We start from the raw sequence: 20,343 nt of genomic DNA on the forward strand, positions 1-20,343 counted from the left end.
CTTACTAGCTAGTTGGTCAAATAAAATGGAAAGTCCATTTAAAGAAAAATATCAATAAATTATAACCACACACAACAGAAATGAATAAAATGTTAATTGGATCGGTCTCTTTTTAGAGAGTTACTCTTCGATACTTATTCATACTTTTTTTTATATGTTTCATCCACAAGCTTGAATATTTGCTCACTGGCTCGATGAGTAGTGTAGTATGTTTTAAATTTACAATAAATTACAGTTTCTTAGATCAGTCTTCCAGTTTCTCCATTTAGTTACATGTTAGGAATTTAAAATTCATGGCTTGAAGTAAGTTTAGTTCATATCATGCTTTACTTAAACTCTTCTTTATTTTATGGAAAACTTAAAATGCCTCATTTGGATTCAAGTTAATCGAAAATTTTAGAAGCAAAATTAAAGCTCCGATTACATTTAAGTAATATGTCTTGCATGTTGTCTTGGTTAGATGCCTGCTGGCGTGATTATTATTTTTGGCCTTCTCTCTGCTTAATATCGTGCTCAGCTGATTTAGTATGATCGCTGCACTATCCACGCTACGCCCGCGTATTCACTGCCCGAGACAGCGCCGGCCCTACGATGACAAAATCACCCTTTTTTTTAACAATATTCCATAATGTTACTGTACCTTTAAGAAGAAATTCTGAACTTTTCCACATTAAAATACAATTTCTTCTATTATTAAATAAAACAAGTTCATAGCACTAATGTTAGTTTTAATTTTAATGCAAAGTTCAGGATCGATCTTTTGACTGCAGCTTGATAAGTTACAGTGACATTTGCTAATGACCAGAATATACTTGGTACATAACATAACCGCGCATCGCACGCGGCATCTACACTTAGTGTCACAGTTTGAAATTAGTTTTGATAAATTATAATTTTTAGCTCAGAATCGAGTTCATACGACTCATGCTATATATAAATATAAAGTACTTTGTGAATGAATTAGCTTGTCGTGTGATTTCACAAAGTCCCTTCGCCGGTCACAGCCCCGAGCCGGCGCTGCCCAACGAACTAACGTTTGCTTTGATCGTGTATGTATCGCCAACGTACTGGAATGTTCGTTCAGTGAAAACGCGGTCAATGCCCGAGACCAATAACACAAAAATAAATGTTATATTAAATTTAAAATATGGGTACTCATACAGCCGAGTGCGGGATTTTACTAAGGTACTTCTTCATAAAATGAATTGTAGAAGTCGTTTTAAGAATACCGATTAAGAATATCAATTCAATCTTTATTACATTATCACTTCAAACATGATGAATCACAAGTTCGACTGTCTTAAAAATAACTCTTTAAAGTAATGAAAGTCGCACGGGAACGCAAAGTAGCCAACAATTGGCGGTGATAGCGTAGGAAGGCGTAAAATCCCGCGCAAGGGCGTACTCTCGATCTCGGGCTGAGGTGAGCGGGTGTGTGTGACCGGCAGGCGACGATGCTGAAGAAAACGAAGCGCGGGTCGGGCGCGGGCCCCGCGGCGGGCCCGTGACGCCGGCCCGGCTCAGTGGCGCGCTGCCCGCAGGCCACCATGCTGAAGAAGCGCGGTAAGGTGCGGCGGCGCAGCACGGAGCCGGTGCTGGCGCCCCCCGCGCCGCCCGCGCCTCCCGCGCCGCCGCCCCCCCGCGCCCCGCCCGACTCCTGAATCTGGCTCAGCGAGCGCCTCATCTGACGCCTCGGGCTCAAGGCCGGTCACCGGGCGCTCGCCGGGAAGAGATTCCCACCAGTAGTTGTAGAACGTTCGATGATGTAATATCGTGAATATGTAAATAAATTATTAACAAAGAAATAATATATAACTATAATTGAAAAAAAAATAAATTTATAGTCATTAGACGTTGTTTCATTTCTAGTCGAGTACGATTTGAGAATGTGTATAAAATAAAAATTTAAATATGTAATCACCTCTTTTATTTAAATGCCTCCGCTCCGCCCCGAGTTTGTAATTCGGTGAAATTACATTGACTCTACAAATTAATCCATAAATAAATACAATACAGTGCATATATAATTGCAGGTTGTTTATTTAATAAACAATAATTAACCACGGTCAATTGTATTCTTACTTACTTTATTCGTTTTAGTTCTAAAACAAAATAAGTTCATAAAGCAATTTATTTAAAACATTCTACACTTACAAGTTACGAATCAATTAACTTAATCGCAACTATTAACCAATGAAAAAGATAAATTTGAATTCCCATATATTTCTATTTTTCAATCACTCGAACATACATTTAATTTAAAAATAGGCTAAATAAACGTATACGAACAATTGTAATATCGAATTATGATGTTTTTGAAGTATTAGGATGTTTACCGGGGAAATATCAATCGTTTCTGATCAATCCGTTTCACCTGTCATATCGGCATCGAGAATATTTCCTCATGGCTTACACAATCGATTAAAAGAGGAGTTAGAATAAATGATACAGTTAGGTGTTATTAATTGCATATCCTACCGAATGGGTACCATTGGTACTTGTAGCAAAGAAATATAATGGTATTCGTATTTGCTTAAATCCACGTGAACTGAACAAAGCAGTGCAACGTTCACATTTTCAACTTCCGACTGAATCCAAGTTGGCATCGCGGCACCGCTGTCACCATGTTATAAATTAAAGACATCACGTAATGACGTGACAACTACCTACCTATATTCCTTTCTAACTAGCCAGGCCTTAACTACAGCACTTAAGATCACAAACCGAATTATCAATACTAATATTATAAATGCGAAAGTAACTCTAGCCAAACCAATAAACCGAATATAATGAAATTTAGTATGAATCAAGCTTGAACTTCAAGGACGTACTTTTTAATGCCTTACACCTAACGACCAACCCTTAAGCCGCGGGCTACAACTAATTTCAAATATACATCAAAATATTTAAATCCATTTTATAGAAACCATAAACAATGTCATGAATACAATACATATTTGAATACTTACATACAATACATTTACTTGGTGGTAGGGCTTTGTGCAAGCTCGTCTGGGTAGGTACCACCCACTCATCAGATATTCTACCGCCAAACAGCAGTACTCAGTATTGTTGTGTTCCGGTTTGAAGGGTGAGTGAGCCAGTGTAACTACAGGCACGTAACATCTTAGTTCCCAAGGTTGATGGCGCATTGGTGATGTAAGGAATGGTTAATATTTCTTACAACGGCATTGTCTATGGGAGGTGGTGACCACTTACCATCAGGTGGTCCATTTGCTCGTCCACCTACCGATATCATAAAAAAATGCAACTATGTCATCTTTACACTATGTCCCATTCATATAAAGATGTCCAGAGTTGTGTATTGTGTATATCGTGGGCAGCACTGGTTCTGGAGATGAGCAAAAATAGCATTTTTTTTAGGCGGTGGCGGTAAGAACCTTTATGAAGTGCATCTTAAGTTCAAATAAAATGAAATAATAGTGAATATTTTGATAAAATGATTAAAATTCAGATTAATATGAAATAGTTTGCTTCAGTCAATCTTATGTAGCTATTTTTTTAGTGACAGCGCTTCAATTTATAAAATATAAAAGGGTACCAAATAATTAGATCGTGTTTGCCTGAGACAATTAATTAACGCTTGTTTGATGCGTGAAATATCTTGGGCAGTGCATATCATATCACGAAGCGTAGTAGTGAGTAAAGAAAAACTCAGATGTTTTGTCCCTTTTACAAGTATGTGTATTATTGTCAAAACATCTCCTTTAAAATGGGGAGATGGGCCTTATAGCAAATAAGTGCATATGAATCGTAACTCAGGTATAATTTGGGAATAATTTACAAAATTCTATTCCTGGCGAATATCCCCTAGCTAGATCAACTTTGACATTAAACTATTGGACAACTGAAAAAATAACCATATATAAACTATTTTTAATCAATTTTATTCCTTTTTTTAAACTAGTACATAAGAAAAAGTCAAAAATAATCATTTGACACATTTAATCCGTTAAATGTTAATTATACAATTTTAAGCGTTAATTAAGCTTGCTTTATTTTCTTAGCTGATAATATTTATTTAAACACTTTGCTTTGCAAAAAAATCTACCTTAGCAATAATATATATTAGGGATAGATTTTGTACTTCATCAGTTCACACAGAAAATAATGTAACTACAAACAAACTAAGATAAATGTATTGAATTCAAGAGATATTAAAAAATCCACAGTAACATAACTATTAATCTATATTCTTGTCGACTGACATTCTGGATTGTAACATTTGAATATAATATGACCAAAATATAAAATTAAAAAATAAATACAAATTATGTATTAATTCCTAATTCCATTTGTTATTATAAATAATATTTTGTTTACAATTTGTCCAATCTCATTTAAAACATTTTCAGTGTGTAAATATATGTTATATTTATAAAACTAAAAGTTAAATGTTTTTAAACATTCTCAGACTCGATATCGCGGGTTCTGATAAATCTTATAATTCCAAGTGAAAATCAAATTATTAATCTGTTTCCAATTGTAAAAAATATTTGCAACTCAACGTGACACCGGTTGTTCTATTAAAACTTTTACAGGATAGTTTATATATAGTGCTATCTCTTTTTTCTGTGTAGGCTTAAAAAGGATAGCAAGTATCCCCTTTCGAAATAGTTTATGATATTATGTTCATTGGAATGAAACCAATAAAACTTGCCTGCACGCTTACAGTTAGACAAATCAACGAATACGAGTGTACGAATGAAATGTATGCAGGCATATTAAAACTCACGTCTTGTCTCTAAGAATGATAGGGGCAAGCACATGTAACTTTTATTTCTATATAAGCTTCTTATTTATAATATTATATGTTCTTAAGTATATAATATGTATATATATATATTTTATTATTATTTATTCAGTTTCATTTCAAACATACAAACCCAAAATCGTGTAAGTGAAATTGAATACCTTGTAAAATTAGACAATTTATAAAAAAAACATAAATTAACAAGAAATTTATTAAATAATTTAATAGAATATTTCGATAATTTGTTAATTCACCAAATAATTTGGTTGAGTTAATGCTATCCATAAATAAATCAACCAATAAAATTAGAAGACTTCCACTTAACCTTTCCACATATTTAATAAATTTGAAACAAGTCCTTAGCTGCGACCTGACCTCTGATAAGCATTGATTTCCCGAAATTGGGCAACTCCCTCGACATATAACTACAGTGAAACGGATATACCTAATAATAATATAATGGCCAATAACGGTGTTTTAAAACACTATTGCACATGCGTAAAACAAACAAATAATTACATTTATAATTAGAAGACAACTATTGTTAAAATCATTCACATTTATTTTGTTTATAATATGTATGATTAGATTATTATATTATGGTGCTACCATACAAAAAAATTGGAATACAAAGACAAGACGTTTTCAGGACTTAGATAAATAATAATACACCTTACTTATCAACATTTAATTTTATCTTCAATATATATTACAGCATTTAATCAAAGTAAACCAACAATACCGTAGGTGCAAATTAAAAACAAAATATTCTATAATTACACAATACACAACCATCTTATAGAGGAGTCAACTTCACGTTTCGTCTAACTTTGCCATCAATAAAAAAGCAAAAGTATTATAATTTTCGAAATATTTTTAGTAAAAGACTATTCGCTCTTTAAAAAGATAATATGTATATTAAAATGTGCAACAATTAATATTTTTAATATATATTTTTTTTTAGTTTTTCTACAAAAATAAAAAGCAGCATTTTTGGAACAACTCTTATATTCTAAATTTAAACAGCAATCAAAAATAAAATATCAAATTTTACTTGCAGATGCGCGGGTTTCAAAATCTAAAAGAAAAAAAAACTTGCTTTAAAATTTAATTACAATATAAAATAAATAATAACTTCAAGATTAAATTAATCTGTAGCACGTAGTGATGTAGTAAGCTGTCAGGTCCGAAAGTTTCTGGCCTCCACGACCAAGAGCAATTAAATATAGAATAATTTTCAATAAATATCCTATATTTTAATACACTTTTGAAAGGGACATTATTATCATTTTTCGATCCTCAAAAATAAGTCCGAAAACAGAGGATTTATTTTTATCAACGGTGTTAATTTTTGTGACTTCCTAATAATTTGATAAGGGCGACGACAGGTGCTTCGTCATCAAAAATCAAAGGAATTTACAAATATAGTTTCGGGCATCTAGAGGAAAGCTCGGTCAGTCGTTAGGGATCGAACCGAGGGGGGGGGGCAGAAACAGTCGGAGCGGGTGGCGGCGCTCACCAGGCGGACGAGCAGAGCAGCGGCGCGGAGCTGTCGGCGGTGTAGGCGCGCACGGCGCTGAAGGCGAAGGGCGGGAACTTGCTGGGCGCCAGCTCGAAGGCGGACCACTGGTCGCGGCGCGTGGACACGGCGTAGCGGCGCCACACCAGCTGCCAGTTGCGGCGCCGCCGCACGCTGCGCACCTGCAGCTCCTGCGGGAGATCACTTCTTAGTTCCCTTTCATTTCACTAATATTATAAATGCGAAAGTAACTCTGTCTGTCTGCGTGCCTGGCTGTTGCTCTTTTACGGTAAGACCACTGAATAAAATGTTATGCAATTTGGTGTGAAGCAAGCTTGAACTCCAAGGAAGGGCTATGTCTAACATTTGACGACCCCTAAAACGCGAGCGAAGACTCGGTCGACAACTAGTTTCTAATAAAATCGTAGAGTTTTTAATAATAATACCGTAATACCATACACAATTATATGGTATTATGATATTATACAGTCGAGTATTTATTACGTTTGAGGAAAAAAGTATTGGGACTAGTAAGTTGCTTAGACTAGTAAATGCTTCTAATTTCAAAAATGACCAATATCCAGAATATAGGTTATTCTTATTAAAAGAAATATCAAGCCCTATTTCCTCCCTCGGGAATAGAATATCCAAAACTACTAATGTTTAATCAGTAGCCCAAATAATAAAAAATTATGCTTTTAACTTCAAAAATGACGGACTTCTTTACAAACTTTCGACCCCTGTTTCACCCCGTTAGAGATAAAATTAAAAAAAAAACATCTTTACTGGATGTCTACTCAATAAAATTATACCACCAACCACCTACCATCAAATTTAAAAGCTTTATTAGTTTACGCTGAGCGATGATGAATCGGTCAGTCAGGACATGTTATTTTATAAATATATTATATAAGAATTTATCCGATACGACGGTTAAAAATAGCTGATGAGAGTGAGACTTTTTATGTGTATGTATTGCTCAGTTTGCTATCGTTATTTGGGTTTTTGAAGTTAACATGAAATGTACATGAAGTTGCTCGCTAATCCGCTAATTAAATGTCAAGTCGCTCGAAATAGAAAACTTCACAGCTTATCCTATTCTACAATATTTATTTTATTACTAACTTAAATTGCGAAACTTTTAGTGAGCGTGTGAAGAAGAAAATATTTTATTTTTATAATAATTAGTTATTTGCAAACCATTAATATTACTCACGCTGAATAAGTAGGACTTGTGACACACATAAACACATACATCTTTGTTTGATTTGTACGTATTATGAATGCAAACGTCGAACAAATAAAAGTGTCCTACCATTTGGAACACCTGCTCGTGCTGCTCGTGCAGCTCCTTGCGCCTCGCGCGGAATCGCGTGTTGGAGGCCTGCGAGAGCTTCTTCTCGTTGCTCGCTTTCTTTATCAGAATCACGACCTACAATGCAATATTACAATATACATATTTTTGCTCATAATAGAAGCATACCAGCCTTTGCCATTGTCTTGTCTATGAAAAGTGGTCACCCAGCTTAATGATATTGGCGTCGTAAGAATTTACGCACGCATTGGTTATGTAACCTTTCCTTGTATAACCTTACCAACCTTGGGAACTGATGTTATATCACTTATGCCAGAAGTTTCACTGGCTCATTCACCCTTCAAACCTGAACGAAACATACTAAGTATGGCGGTAGAATAACTGATGAGTGGTTGGTACCAGCACTGTGGTCTCGCATAAAGTTCTACCACCGCATATTAGCAGCCTGTAAATTTTTCCACTGCTGGGCTAAAAACTTCCTCTCCTTTTGAGGAGAAGTTTTTGAGCATATTCCACTATGCTGCTCCAATGCGGGTTGGCGGAATACGCATGTGGCAGAATTTCTTTGAAATTAGACACATGCAGGTTTCCTCACGATGTTTTCCTTCACCGCCGAGCACGAGATGAATTATAAACACAAATTAAGCACATGAAATTTCAGTGGTGCCTGCCTGGGTTTGAACCCGAAATCATCGGTTAAGATGCACGCGTTCTAGCCACTGGGCCTTCTCTGCTCTTCTACCGCCGCATAAAAACGTTTAAATAATACGCACTGTGTCTCCAACGAGCCGATAATGTCCCGACACGATCCCTGGGTTATTCTTCGTGTCGCGGTACTTGAGATGCCCCACACACGCCGCCGGCTCCTCAGCCGTGGTATACATTAGCACCAATCCTTCTGGGAAGAATCTGAAACAACATATTTTTGGAACATCTGCCTTGCTTAAAAAGCATTCAAACTTTTAACATTTAATAACATTTAATCCAGTCTTGGTAACAATTTGTATACGCCCATTATTGACTAACGTTTGTTCAGGTCATTATTCATAGCGAAAATGATTGCGTTCAAATTCATTATGTAAGCATATTTAAGTGCAAAAATAATCTATACCTATAAGAATTTATAGGTTATTTCGATAGCCTCAAATGTATGTAAAGCTACCACCGATTCGAGAAATAGATTCTACCGGAGAGAACCGGCAAGAAACTCAGTAATTACTCTTTTCCACCATTTTAATTACAGAGTATGTTAATAGAGTCAAATTATATGTATGTACATATATTTTACTTAGAAATCAACAAATACTAAGTCCTATCATCAATATAATCTTATATTGTGTAATATGGCTTATTTATCAATGTTTTTTTTGACTCAAGACTTCTATAGGCCCAATCAATAACGGAACTAGTTTCAGGTTAGACTATTGATATTCTTATACAATATTTTTTTATTGTTTTATTACGTCAATAAATGATTTAAAAAAATGTTATATACCAAAAATAGCTTTACGGGTGGAACAAATTAATGAACTGTTACATTAAATATTATTTTTTAATTTTAACTTTTTAATTAGTATCTAAAACGTCAGAAAAGTGTCAAATCGCTTGTTTCCGTGCCGCTAACCCATCTCCTACTTCCCATATACAGAATATACATCATACATTAGACACCGGTACTCTGTTTACCTGAGGTAGCGATAGTAGTCTATGAGGTACCAGGGCCGGTAGAGGTGATCTTGGAAGCTGTTCTCCCCGTGTCGCAGATACGTAGTCTTGCTGATGTAGCATCCGTGCAGATTGAGTCGAACTCGTTCCACATACATGTGCCGCCAGTTTGTGTAGCCATGTGCGCGGGGCGTACCGCACTCTATACCCCAAGTCCTGCCAAAGAGTATCTTTATATTACACCGAAAATCTATCTTTTACCCAAGCTTAGAAAGTCATAACGTTGAGTACAAAAATAATCATAGTCAAAACTTAGCACTTGAAAACTGAGTGATGCTTGCCTGAATTCCAACTAATAGGATTGTGTGAATAACAGTAAAGAATATATGGAAGTAGTAAGATGCGGTTAGTATATTCCTGAGTGATGACGTACTACAAATGCGAAAATCGTAAGGGACGTAACAATTACTCTAATTACTTTATTAACTGGTGGAAAACGCAGGCAAGAGTTTCAAGAGTCGAAGCTTTTAATAGGACTGTGGAGAAAAAGCTTTTCGACTGGATATCATCGTCGTCAAAAAATACTAGAAAGTGTTCTTTGTTATGCGAGTATTTGACTCTAAACACAATCAGGACACACTAAGATATTGCACGCTATGAAAGTAATTGAAATATACCATACATCAATCATCATATTTGTATAACCGAGAACGCTGCAGAGCTGAGGCTATTCGCCAAATCTGTTTTAGGAGGAAGAGCTTTTAATTTTGGTTAAATTACTTTCAGTTCTTCAGAGAAATTCAATCGATTCCGTCGAACGCATCACCTCCACTGATAAGTCATGTCCTCTTTAACTCTTGTGTAATATTACAACGATCTTGTAAAAGCATCGTAAATTTCTGTCTCTCTCTCTCTCTCTCTATCCAGGCGGCACGCCGCACACTCACCTCACGCACACGCAGCGCCACAGTGGGGCGCGCGCGCCGCCACGAGCAGGCCGCGGCACGCCGCACACTCACCTCACTCACACGCAGCGCCACAGCTCGGGCGCGCGCGCCGCCACGCGCAGGCCGCGGCACGCCGCACACTCACCTCACGCACACGCAGCGCCACAGTCGGGCGCGCGCGCCGCCACGAGCAGGCCGCGGCACGCCGCACACTCACCTCACGCACACGCAGCGCCACAGTGGGGCGCGCGCGCCGCCACGAGCAGGCCGCGGCACGCCGCACACTCACCTCACTCACACGCAGCGCCACAGCTCGGGCGCGCGCGCCGCCACGCGCAGGCCGCGGCACGCCGCACACTCACCTCACGCACACGCAGCGCCACAGTCGGGCGCGCGCGCCGCCACGAGCAGGCCGCGGCACGCCGCACACTCACCTCACTCACACGCAGCGCCACAGCTCGGGCGCGCGCGCCGCCACGCGCAGGCCGCGGCACGCCGCACACTCACCTCACGCACACGCAGCGCCACAGCTCGGGCGCGCGCGCCGCCACGAGCAGGCCGCGGCACACCGCGCCCGTGCGCTCCAGCGACGCCGCGTCCAGGTCCGCGCCCACCACCCAGCGCAGCACCAGCTGCAGCACCTCGTACGGCAGCCACGATATGTGCCCGCCCTGACATAAGATAACAAATAGAACAGTTGATAATTTTTAACTACTCAATGGGCTCAGTCTCAGTTTCTCATCTAATTCCTTTAAACATTACCTTAGTAGGGTGCTCGGGCTCGCACAGTTGGCCTTTTCGTGCCAATATTCTTTGCAATCGTGTCAACAAGTCCTCTCCTTCGACGGCATCTTCATCATCACTGTCGACTGCAAGTACCCCTTGGATCGATTCAACAATCACTGATTCCTCTATAACATCAATGATATTTTACTATTAATGGAAAAGTAAAAAATAATTAAGTAAAAAGTGGCATAACTTATTACCTTCAGGGGTATCATCTCTTAGATCAGAATCATTATAGAGCCTCCTCTCAACATCAGGAAGAATTTGTAAGGCTCTTTTATAATGCTGGATGGCTTCATAAAGTTTTCTACTGCGCTCCAATTCTACACCTCGTAGGAACAACTGCTTAGCCTAAATAAAAAACAAAAGAAATTTAAAAAAAAAATTATATTAAAAGATTTTTTTATTTCTTAGTAAATTTTATTCTTAACCTTCTCCTCTTCATTCAGAGGTTCCTCTTTTTTCACCTCTTTCTTAACAAGAGATCGGCTTTCATGCTGTGCGGATGGAGTCGATTCCAATTCCTTTTTCCATTGCCTGCGAAAGACTGTGAGCTCATCTTCAACATCTTTATTCTGTAAAATAAACATGAAACCATATTCAATTATTTTAGTAAGGCAGACGAGCAAACGGGCTATCTGATACATATAGAAGTCCTAGTTTGGATTGTAGTTGGGATAAAGACTCCCTACACTTGCTCTGTGCCTGTAACAAACTCACTCACCATTCAAAATATCGAATAAAGTTAACTTTTGCTATTAGACATTAGATTAACTGACAAGTGATATATACATAAGCAAGTGTAAAAAAAAATGTTCGACTTACAGTATCTATTAAAAGGCATAATAAACCAAAAACCCCATAGAATTATTCATGAAATTATGTAATGGCAACATTTTAGCAATCTAAGATTACTTAACAGAATATGATTATATAATACAATGGTTTTAGGCATGATTGTAGAAACAAGTCCTCACAAGCACAACTAAGCCTTTCTGTTAATTCATTAGTTGTTGTATTAGTGAAGGAAAACATTGGAAATGTTTAGTATGGCTATACATATAGAGTATATCCACCAACCAAGATATATATAGCAGCAGTATAGAGAAACAATTTAAATATATGTTCTTCTTGTCAAAATAATAGGTTTTTATTTAGCACATATTGGGCTGTTTAAATAGTATTGTAAAATTGGGTCCAAATTAAACAAATACTAAAAAATTATGTGTTATTCATTAAATGTAGGCTTATAATTTTTATTACTTCTTTATATATTTTTTCAAATTAAATCATTTATTTATATATTTTTAATGTAGCTATTTATTCTTCTGTTATGTACATATAAATAAACATAACAAACCGCATCATTCAGATTCAAATTGTTCAAAGCATTGCTGGTCTCTTGAACTGATTGGTGAGATGAAGAAGAAGAATCCTCTTGCTCCTCTCCCTCACAATCTCCAGCACTACCGGAACCAGTTGCAGACTCCTACATAATACAACAATTTGTTTCAATAATAAACCCTATAGAATTTACAATTACTAATAACATCTATTTGAAAGAAAACAAATACTTAAAGGCTAAATTTAAGTAACTCAATATAACTCTTTAGTAATTTAAATGGCAATGTTTATAACATATTGTTTAAAAAATTGCACTCTGTAATCTGTATTGATTTCCTTGTAAATATAAAATATGCGCACCATATTTTTAAACTTTCAAGGATTTGCAATTATTCCAAGAACAATTTTCTCTTCAAAAATATGTAATTTTCTACGAAGAACAATTAATCGATAATAGTAATTCCAAAATCCCAATAAAAGCTTAGAACTGAAATATTGATACGACATGCGAATTGCGAGTTATGATGACAATGACATTATCAATATCATAAAAAGTCAAATGTTCTGATTTGATTGTTGATAAGAAATAAATGTTGCAATAGTATAAAAACGTTTTTAGAAAAATAAAGTATATACAGGTACAAATTAATTGAAACATTATTTTAAAAAATTCTTGCAGTTAAATGTCCACAAATTCCAATATTTATACATACATTATATCATTGACAGATTTGGAAAATAATAATAATATATTTTTAATCATCACTTCAAACTATTTTTCTTTATAATAGGTTTCTCATTTATGCTTTTTAATTATTTTAAAAATAGCTTTATGCTACACTCATCTCAATATTTTTAAAGTCAATACTTATTAATTTTTAGGTTTTTATTATACTTTCGGTATTTACTGTCATTTATGAGGCCGTCAGACGGTCACCGATGTGACCGATGCCACTTTATGGTTAAGTCAAAGCGTAAATGTAAAAAGATTATGTGAAATAGCAAGTTTAGGAACTATTAGGATTAGTATTTTTCATAATTTAAATTTTGTATAACTTGTTGACATGATTTAAATAAAAGTAATATCTAGGTATTATGCGAACATTCCATTAAGTATTATAGTGACGTAAGATTAAATAGATAAAAGAAAATTTTGATTGCCAAAATGGTAAGTCATTAGACAGACACATTACACCAAAAATAAACAAATTGTAGCATTTATAAATTGATTTATCCTACAATAGAAGTAAAATCGTTGCATATTTAACCTTTACCTTTCATAGATGTCGGAAGAGTATATTTTCTAAAAACGAGTGTGTAATTTAGATTTGTGGCATTTCATTAGTCCGGTTGTAAAAACCAACCATTTGTCTAAATCTTACTTTAGATTTACAAGGTAATATAAAAATAAGAATTCGTTTTATTTAAGATGAACCAATAAAGTTAAATAGTATAATTGTTAAAATGTGTATATAATCTTTGACATTATAATATACAATTTAAAAATATATAATAAATTTGAAGAATGTTATTCTTAATTCCAGATGCAATTCATGTTGCTATTCAGTCGACAAGGGAAGCTAAGACTTCAAAAGTGGTATGTGGCACATCCAGACAAGCTAAAGAAAAAGATTACTAGGGAGCTTATAACCACTGTACTGGCACGCAAGCCTAAAATGTGCTCTTTCTTGGAATGGAAGGATGTTAAAGTTGTTTATAAAAGGTGACTTATAATTTTAAGTTTTAAATAATTGCAATGGATATATTTGTTTTAAATATTGCATAGTTGCAAACAGTAATTATTACAAAGGCTCTTATTATCCATTCATATATTATTAATTTGTGTTGCTAATGCATGAATCAAATCTATATTTAACATGAAAAATACATACACAAGCTAATCACTGGTTTGACTGTCAAAATTAATTAGAACATTTTTTAGTGCAATATTAATATATTTTTCTACATGTATCTCTTATAAAAAAAGTAGTTTTATGAGGTGAACCTCATAAAGGGAATAAAACAAATTATGTATTTTGAACATGCATGTTTTGACATTTTACAGATATGCATCATTGTACTTCTGCTGTGCCATGGAACAGGAGGACAATGAACTTTTAACTCTGGAATTGATTCATAGATATGTAGAGCTGCTTGATAAATACTTTGGCAGTGTAGGTTTCTTTACTATTCTGTTTATATACTTAACATAATTTATCTATAAAAATACTTTCTTGACATTTGCTATTTATTCTATTTCTACAATAGTTAATAACTTTTACTTAAATACATTGTTGAATACCATCTAGTAAATTTAATAAATTATAAATATAAAAATTTTGATCGAAATTTTTTAGGTATGTGAACTGGACATCATATTCAACTTTGAAAAAGCTTATTTCATCCTCGATGAGCTAGTGCTGGGTGGTGAACTGCAAGAGACCAGTAAGAAGAATGTTCTTAAAGCCATCGCTGCCCAGGATCTTCTGCAAGAGGTCAGTAGCCAAGATAATGAACTTGTGTGAATTTATTCACTACAGAAACCTATAGTAGGAAAGATTTACATAAAAGCAACAGTTTATGGTTAAAAGTCTGCTTCAAAAGGCTTTAGTCCATCCCTACATTTTCTTTTTATAAAATAGTTTTATTATAATTTGGTCTATTGAGACTTGACGACAATTTTTAAGTCACATTGGAGTTAGGACACATATCATATGATCGGAATAAATATATAAAAAAATATATTTATTTTAAAACAAAATATGGGACCACTATGTGAGAAATAACTTTGTGAGGGTTTTTCATAGAAATATAAAATTTTATGTCAACAATTATAATGTTGCAAAATTTTAAATTCAATTTTGATTTAACATAAATATTTTTAATTCAAAATTACTAACAGCTATTCATTTTAAAAACTATTATTTATTATTAATAATATATTTATTATATAATTATAATAGGAAATATAGGTGATGGATATTATTTATAAATACTTTTAGAATATGCCTATGTAATTTGAAAGAAAAAAATTAACGAATATACATATGAAATTATAATTAAATAGTTGGATTGGTTATCTATGAAAAGAAAACAAATAATATTGTTGGCTTTTTTCTAATGGCAACTATATTCAAAATTAATAAAATTAAATAACATTTATAGCTGTTAGTATCAACAAAAGCCGTATAAGTTGTATACCAACATTATGTCTTCTCTATTAATTTTGTAATTCTAGTCATGCAAACTGCCTGCCTTTATCACAACCTGTGGATAAAAATGGGTGTAAGAGTTAATGTAATATTATGATGTGGACCAGTTAGGACAGTGGCCTGTGTAGTGCCTTTTAATTGTTTAGTATGTTTGAAAGTCTTAAGACGTTTTATTAATGTAGGTGCACTGCCTTTTAGACCTAATTATGATAGGGTATAATATTACAGCACATATACATATCTAAACATTTTGTTAAAAGCAAAATTAACCAATATTTTAATTAATAGGAGTAGTAATGATAATTATTAGATTGTAGTTTAAGTTACTTGAGTTACAGCGCAGTAAATTAAGAAACGTAATGAATACTTGACAATCTAAATTTTAAAGTTGATTTGGTATTTGAAAGATTTACACATCAATGACTCTTCTTTGGAGCTGTCGAACCAAAAACTTTCTAACGGTCTATTTAATAAGTCCATGTGCAATACTAAGCAGAGAATGCTTAAGTCAATCTTAGTTTACTAATTATTTTATTATTATTATGATATGTGTTTTTGCTAACATTTTAAACATTGGCTAAAAGTATAAATATATTATAATAAAGCAAGAACACCAAGTCTTTCACAAAATTAAGATACTAATACTATACATAATACATGAAATAAAAATCTTATAACTGAGCTAGTTTATTGTGTATTTAATATACAATTTTATTAATTTAAAATATTATATACAAAAAGTCCTTATGTGTGTACCAGTTGTTTTATATTTTATATATGTGCTTTGTGAGCGGCAAAAACCCTGAACAATAAAAACCCCTAAGCTTTCCATATGCACTGCACTCTGCTAATATTTCCTGTTTTGGTGTGACAAATGCATGCTCTGATGGCGGTCAGGACCTGAACGATGGGCTGATACATTGATGAGAACCACAAATAACACTGAGCAAACAGTATTGTATACATACATACAAAAACTCTTTTGCATATAATTATAACCAATTAATATACTGATACTGATTGTAAAAATTGTATAATTTGCAATATAGATATTTAAATAGTAAAAATTATATCTCTAATTAATGAACAGGTAATACAAAGAAATTTCATAGTATGTGTAAAAGAGTTTATGTCAAAATATTTTACCCTCTTATAATAGAAACAGTTTCTGCTTTTGCTTTATTATTTTAAATGCATGCATGCCAGTGCAATTGTTTCTCTAGGTTTTTTTTTTGTAATTTATATAATATTTTTATTAATATATTACTTGTTATTAATAACTTCCTATAACATATTCTGTAGTTTGACGTGTAAGGTATCAACATTTCAATCACTACACACCATAATTTCACATTATATTGGATAAGAAGACATAAGACAGCTGGTTGTTTAATGTGCTCACGGTATAAAGCTGGTAGTATCTGTAATGTTTAATATTTAACATTAAAATAAATGCTATTTTACTATAGTGTCATTCAAGCTACGTTATATCATTATTAATAATTAACGAGTCGAGCTTAATTAGACATTTTTGGAAAAGTTGCAGTTGCTTCTCTCAATTTTAATTATCTACTATTTATGTTTTATTATATTATCTGTGTTGATTGGGCTCAACGATAATATGCTTAGTATTTATGTAGCTTAGAATTTAAAAGTTACTGTATGTTACATGGACATTGATTTATAGACATAAATTATAGTAGGACATATATTGAAATAATGTTTGTCTGAAACAGTATAGAGGTATTGTTTTGTAAGTCAGTGTCTTTTATTGTCTGTAAGTATGGCTGGTCGTGCATTTATTGTAATGGGATGTCTAAATACATTGGTTTTAACTAAAACTTCTGTTTTCTTGCATGGGTCCATTCCTAAACCTTACTGTAGCATGAGTATTTTTTTTAATAATATCTTAGTATCAGGTATTCATTATTAATTATTTGTATGAAATGTTATTTAAAAATGCATAACATGTGTTTTGTCTATGGTGTGGCTAAATGTAGGTGGATTTTGCTCATGCTATGGTTCTCCCGTCTTATTGTCAAAGTTGTTGGGAAAGAATAATACTGCTTGAGGTGTGGGCTACGATATAACATACTTTTTGAAAGAGCATGCATATGTATCTAACTCTCCGCTTACAAAATATTTAATATTGATTAATAAAATCACAAATAAAAAAAAATATTCATTGTATTAATATATTTAAGAGTTCAGTGAGTCATTATAAATTATTTATAGTATATAAAATATATTCGATAACATTAAATTTAAAATTAATTGGTTCGAAAGTTGAGTTAGTCTTTGGTTATACATATACCTTCAATTGGGGGGTGATGTGCGATAGGACGAGGCAGTGGACGGTGCCCTGCGGGAGGTGGGTCTTCTCTGAGCCTTGCCCCCAGCTGACGACTACCGGGAACCTCCGTGATAATTCTCCGAGTCAGCATTTAAGGACATTTCCTACAGTGTTGCAAAATCGAATAGTAATTTATTCATCATTCATGAAAAACTATGTGTGGACTGTATTTTGATGTGATTTTTCAAAAACATTTCTCATAAATTATAAGCTTTATTCATTTGAATAAATTTTGATCTTATTAATTGTGTGTGAAAGTGAAATAAACAATGGTTGACTGTATTTACCTCAACTCTATATTTACAGTTATAGTTAATTGTAAATTATTAAATAGACAGTATCACTATTTTTTTATTTTTTGATTATCTTTTTTAAATCTTGTGTGAAGTGGACCAACTGCTATTTGTATTTTCTTTAAAAAAATGTTACAACGAATTTTCTGTACTTGGTCAAGAACTAAATGAATTTATTAATATTTAATTTAAAAAATAATTGTTGTTTTTCTTGTTTTGTTTATGAGAATTTTATAAGTTCATGTTATTTATATCAAGTATAATTTTTGTTAGCGATATTCAAAAGATTATTAGATTTTATTATTTAAAAACTAAACTATAACTTACAGAATCCATTATTTTGGATCTCATTTCGAGTACCTATTAATATATCCATGTATTTCCAAGTATTTTTGAACTTAAACGTATTATGCTAAGGATTTTTATAAGTAATCATTTTAATGCCGATAAACAATTGTATATATTTTTAAAAATTAAATTTTTTACTAACCAACTATTCGCATTTTATATTTAGTCATTATGATTCGTCTCTTTGCTTAAATTTACCCCAAAAATTGTAAATAATATAAAGAAAATGAAATTCTAATGTTGAATGTATTTACAATAAGTGAGAGTTGATAAAACCGATCAACGATTTTTTTATATTTATCGTCGAAAAGCGATGGCTCGGCTAACACGGCCACGAGCGACACTGGCTCAGTGATGACCCTTGTTGCAGGAGGAGACCCCACAAGGCTTCTTCGAGGACCATGGGCTCGGATAAACGACAGCAGTCTCGTTTGGAAGAAACAGCAGGGGTGAATTTTGTACATTGCTTAGAGGTAAAGAATACATACATACAGAAAGAAACACAATATTTTTACATAAAACTTGTCTACGTTTAATATATTGCACAAAATATGAAGATTTTTTTTTTCTGTACAAACATTTTTGTAATTAATTAGTAATATTTTACTGTATAAGTACTTAAAAAAGTATGTATTCTTTCTGTTTAAGCACTACATTATACTTTGCATTTTCAGTAGTTGCTAAGAAATATTTTTAAAGCTTTGCATTAAAATATAATCCGTAAAATATAATTGTATTCCGTAAATTTAATAATTATACTTTTATTAGAAAATGATGCTTATTTATCTGTCCAAGACTAGTGTACTTAGTTTATATATCTTAGGTGAAAAGTTGTCTTATGCATAATTTCTGTTGGTTGTTTTACTTCAAGCGGATTAAGTTAATTATCTATATGAATTAATGAACTTAATGTTATTAAAGTTTAACATTTTTTTATCTATACTTATACAAGTAGTCGGACTGAACTAAATGAGTAATATTGCCAAAAAATGTTACTTGGAACAATAGAATTAAGTTGAACGAAACAGTTGCATTTCTTATCAGCTGGATAATTAACAATCGAAAATTGGATTAAACGATCACGATAATAGCGAATGAGATGCAAAATATACGTGTCTCGTTCGTTTATTACACGTTCAGTCGTGATATATACTAATAAATATTTTTAATCTGTTTTCGATGTGAAATTAGATGGCTGATTGCATTATCACTGTTTTTACGACTTGAAATATTTAATATTGACATACTTGGTAGCTAAAATATTTTTTATATAAATTCAAATATGGAAAAGAGTATTCTCTATAAAAAATTTGAAGCGTGTGTAATTGTTTATCTGAAGTACTCGTTACTGTTTTTTTGCGTTTCTCTCGTTGAATCCAAAGAAGTTTTACGTTTTAAAATTGTTACAATTACTATCATGATAAAAACTTTTAGAATGTTCTTTGTTGACAGCAAATCAGACCGTAAACTTAACAGTTAGTTTTCGTTTATTAGATATAAATGTTATTTGACGATTTTGTACGTCCACAGGTTTAGTTGATTAGATTAAGAGTATCTGTTTGAGACTATACTTACATATTCCTCTGAAGTAAAAAATCTATACACTGTTATATACTTAGAATATTTCTGATTAAACTTCAAGTATCTTCATATCTTCAATCCATATCTCAGTTTAAAGTTTAGCTGATAAACTTTCCGGCCTAAACTAAACTACTGATTCCTAGATTATATTCGCATAAATTAGCTGTAACTATTTTTAAATAATAAACCGTTATATATGACTATAA

The 20,343-nt window shown here is 33.4% G+C and overlaps 3 protein-coding genes across 10 annotated transcripts in view; 2 read left to right on the top strand and 1 right to left on the bottom strand.

The window, feature by feature from the left end:
* Window positions 1-1,917, top strand: part of LOC125067195 (diacylglycerol kinase theta) — a 32,548-nt gene extending 30,631 nt beyond the window's left edge. For 4 of the 5 annotated variants that reach the window (XM_047675636.1, XM_047675638.1, XM_047675640.1 and 1 more), the window contains one exon: window positions 1,542-1,917. In XM_047675636.1, coding sequence (XP_047531592.1) covers window positions 1,542-1,661 — 120 coding nt within the window. In that variant the 3' untranslated portion in view covers window positions 1,662-1,917. Of the gene's footprint in view, window positions 1-1,448 lie in introns of all 5 variants that reach the window. The other variant, XM_047675639.1, reaches the window with a different exon arrangement.
* A 3,530-nt stretch (window positions 1,918-5,447) lies between these two features.
* Window positions 5,448-12,870, bottom strand: LOC125067388 (F-box only protein 9). 2 transcript variants are annotated; one of them, XM_047675952.1, is made up of 11 exons: window positions 12,711-12,870; window positions 12,367-12,495; window positions 11,438-11,581; window positions 11,207-11,357; window positions 10,983-11,131; window positions 10,728-10,891; window positions 9,295-9,489; window positions 8,382-8,517; window positions 7,609-7,725; window positions 6,294-6,484; window positions 5,448-5,852 (listed from the first exon to the last, which is right to left on the bottom strand). In XM_047675952.1, coding segments are annotated over exons 1-11 (1,380 nt in total). In that variant the 5' UTR covers window positions 12,714-12,870; the 3' UTR covers window positions 5,448-5,851. The 2 variants fall into 2 exon arrangements, with proteins under 2 accessions (XP_047531908.1, XP_047531907.1); XM_047675951.1 differs by lacking the exon at window positions 5,448-5,852 and having other exon boundaries at window positions 6,285-6,484.
* Window positions 12,871-13,279: 409 nt separating this feature from the next.
* On the top strand, window positions 13,280-20,338 carry LOC125067145 (AP-1 complex subunit sigma-2). 3 transcript variants are annotated; one of them, XM_047675522.1, is made up of 5 exons: window positions 13,280-13,518; window positions 13,895-14,073; window positions 14,416-14,524; window positions 14,708-14,845; window positions 18,927-20,338. In XM_047675522.1, exons 1-5 carry the CDS (start codon window positions 13,516-13,518, stop codon window positions 18,969-18,971), a joined length of 474 nt encoding a protein of 157 aa, XP_047531478.1. In that variant the 5' UTR covers window positions 13,280-13,515; the 3' UTR covers window positions 18,972-20,338. The 3 variants fall into 3 exon arrangements, with proteins under 3 accessions (XP_047531478.1, XP_047531479.1, XP_047531480.1); XM_047675523.1 differs by lacking the exon at window positions 18,927-20,338 and adding an exon at window positions 17,904-18,596; XM_047675524.1 differs by lacking the exon at window positions 13,280-13,518 and adding an exon at window positions 13,532-13,746.
* Window positions 20,339-20,343: the final 5 nt, after the last annotated feature.

The sequence above is a fragment of the Vanessa atalanta genome, chromosome 11 (assembly GCF_905147765.1).
Source record: "Vanessa atalanta chromosome 11, ilVanAtal1.2, whole genome shotgun sequence".
NCBI classification, from domain to species: Eukaryota; Metazoa; Arthropoda; class Insecta; order Lepidoptera; family Nymphalidae; genus Vanessa; species Vanessa atalanta.

Bases quoted from the DNA above. Each gene is read 5' to 3' on its own strand.
- LOC125067388 (XM_047675951.1), bottom strand. The intron at 11,582-12,366 runs GTTTGTTATGTT...TTTATTTTACAG, and splicing joins ATTTGAATCTGAATGATGCG to AATAAAGATGTTGAAGATGA. The intron at 8,518-9,294 runs GTAAACAGAGTA...ATGTTGTTTCAG, and splicing joins GACTACTATCGCTACCTCAG to ATTCTTCCCAGAAGGATTGG.
- LOC125067145 (XM_047675522.1), top strand. The intron at 14,074-14,415 runs GTGACTTATAAT...GACATTTTACAG, and splicing joins GTTAAAGTTGTTTATAAAAG to ATATGCATCATTGTACTTCT. The intron at 14,525-14,707 runs GTAGGTTTCTTT...GAAATTTTTTAG, and splicing joins TTGATAAATACTTTGGCAGT to GTATGTGAACTGGACATCAT.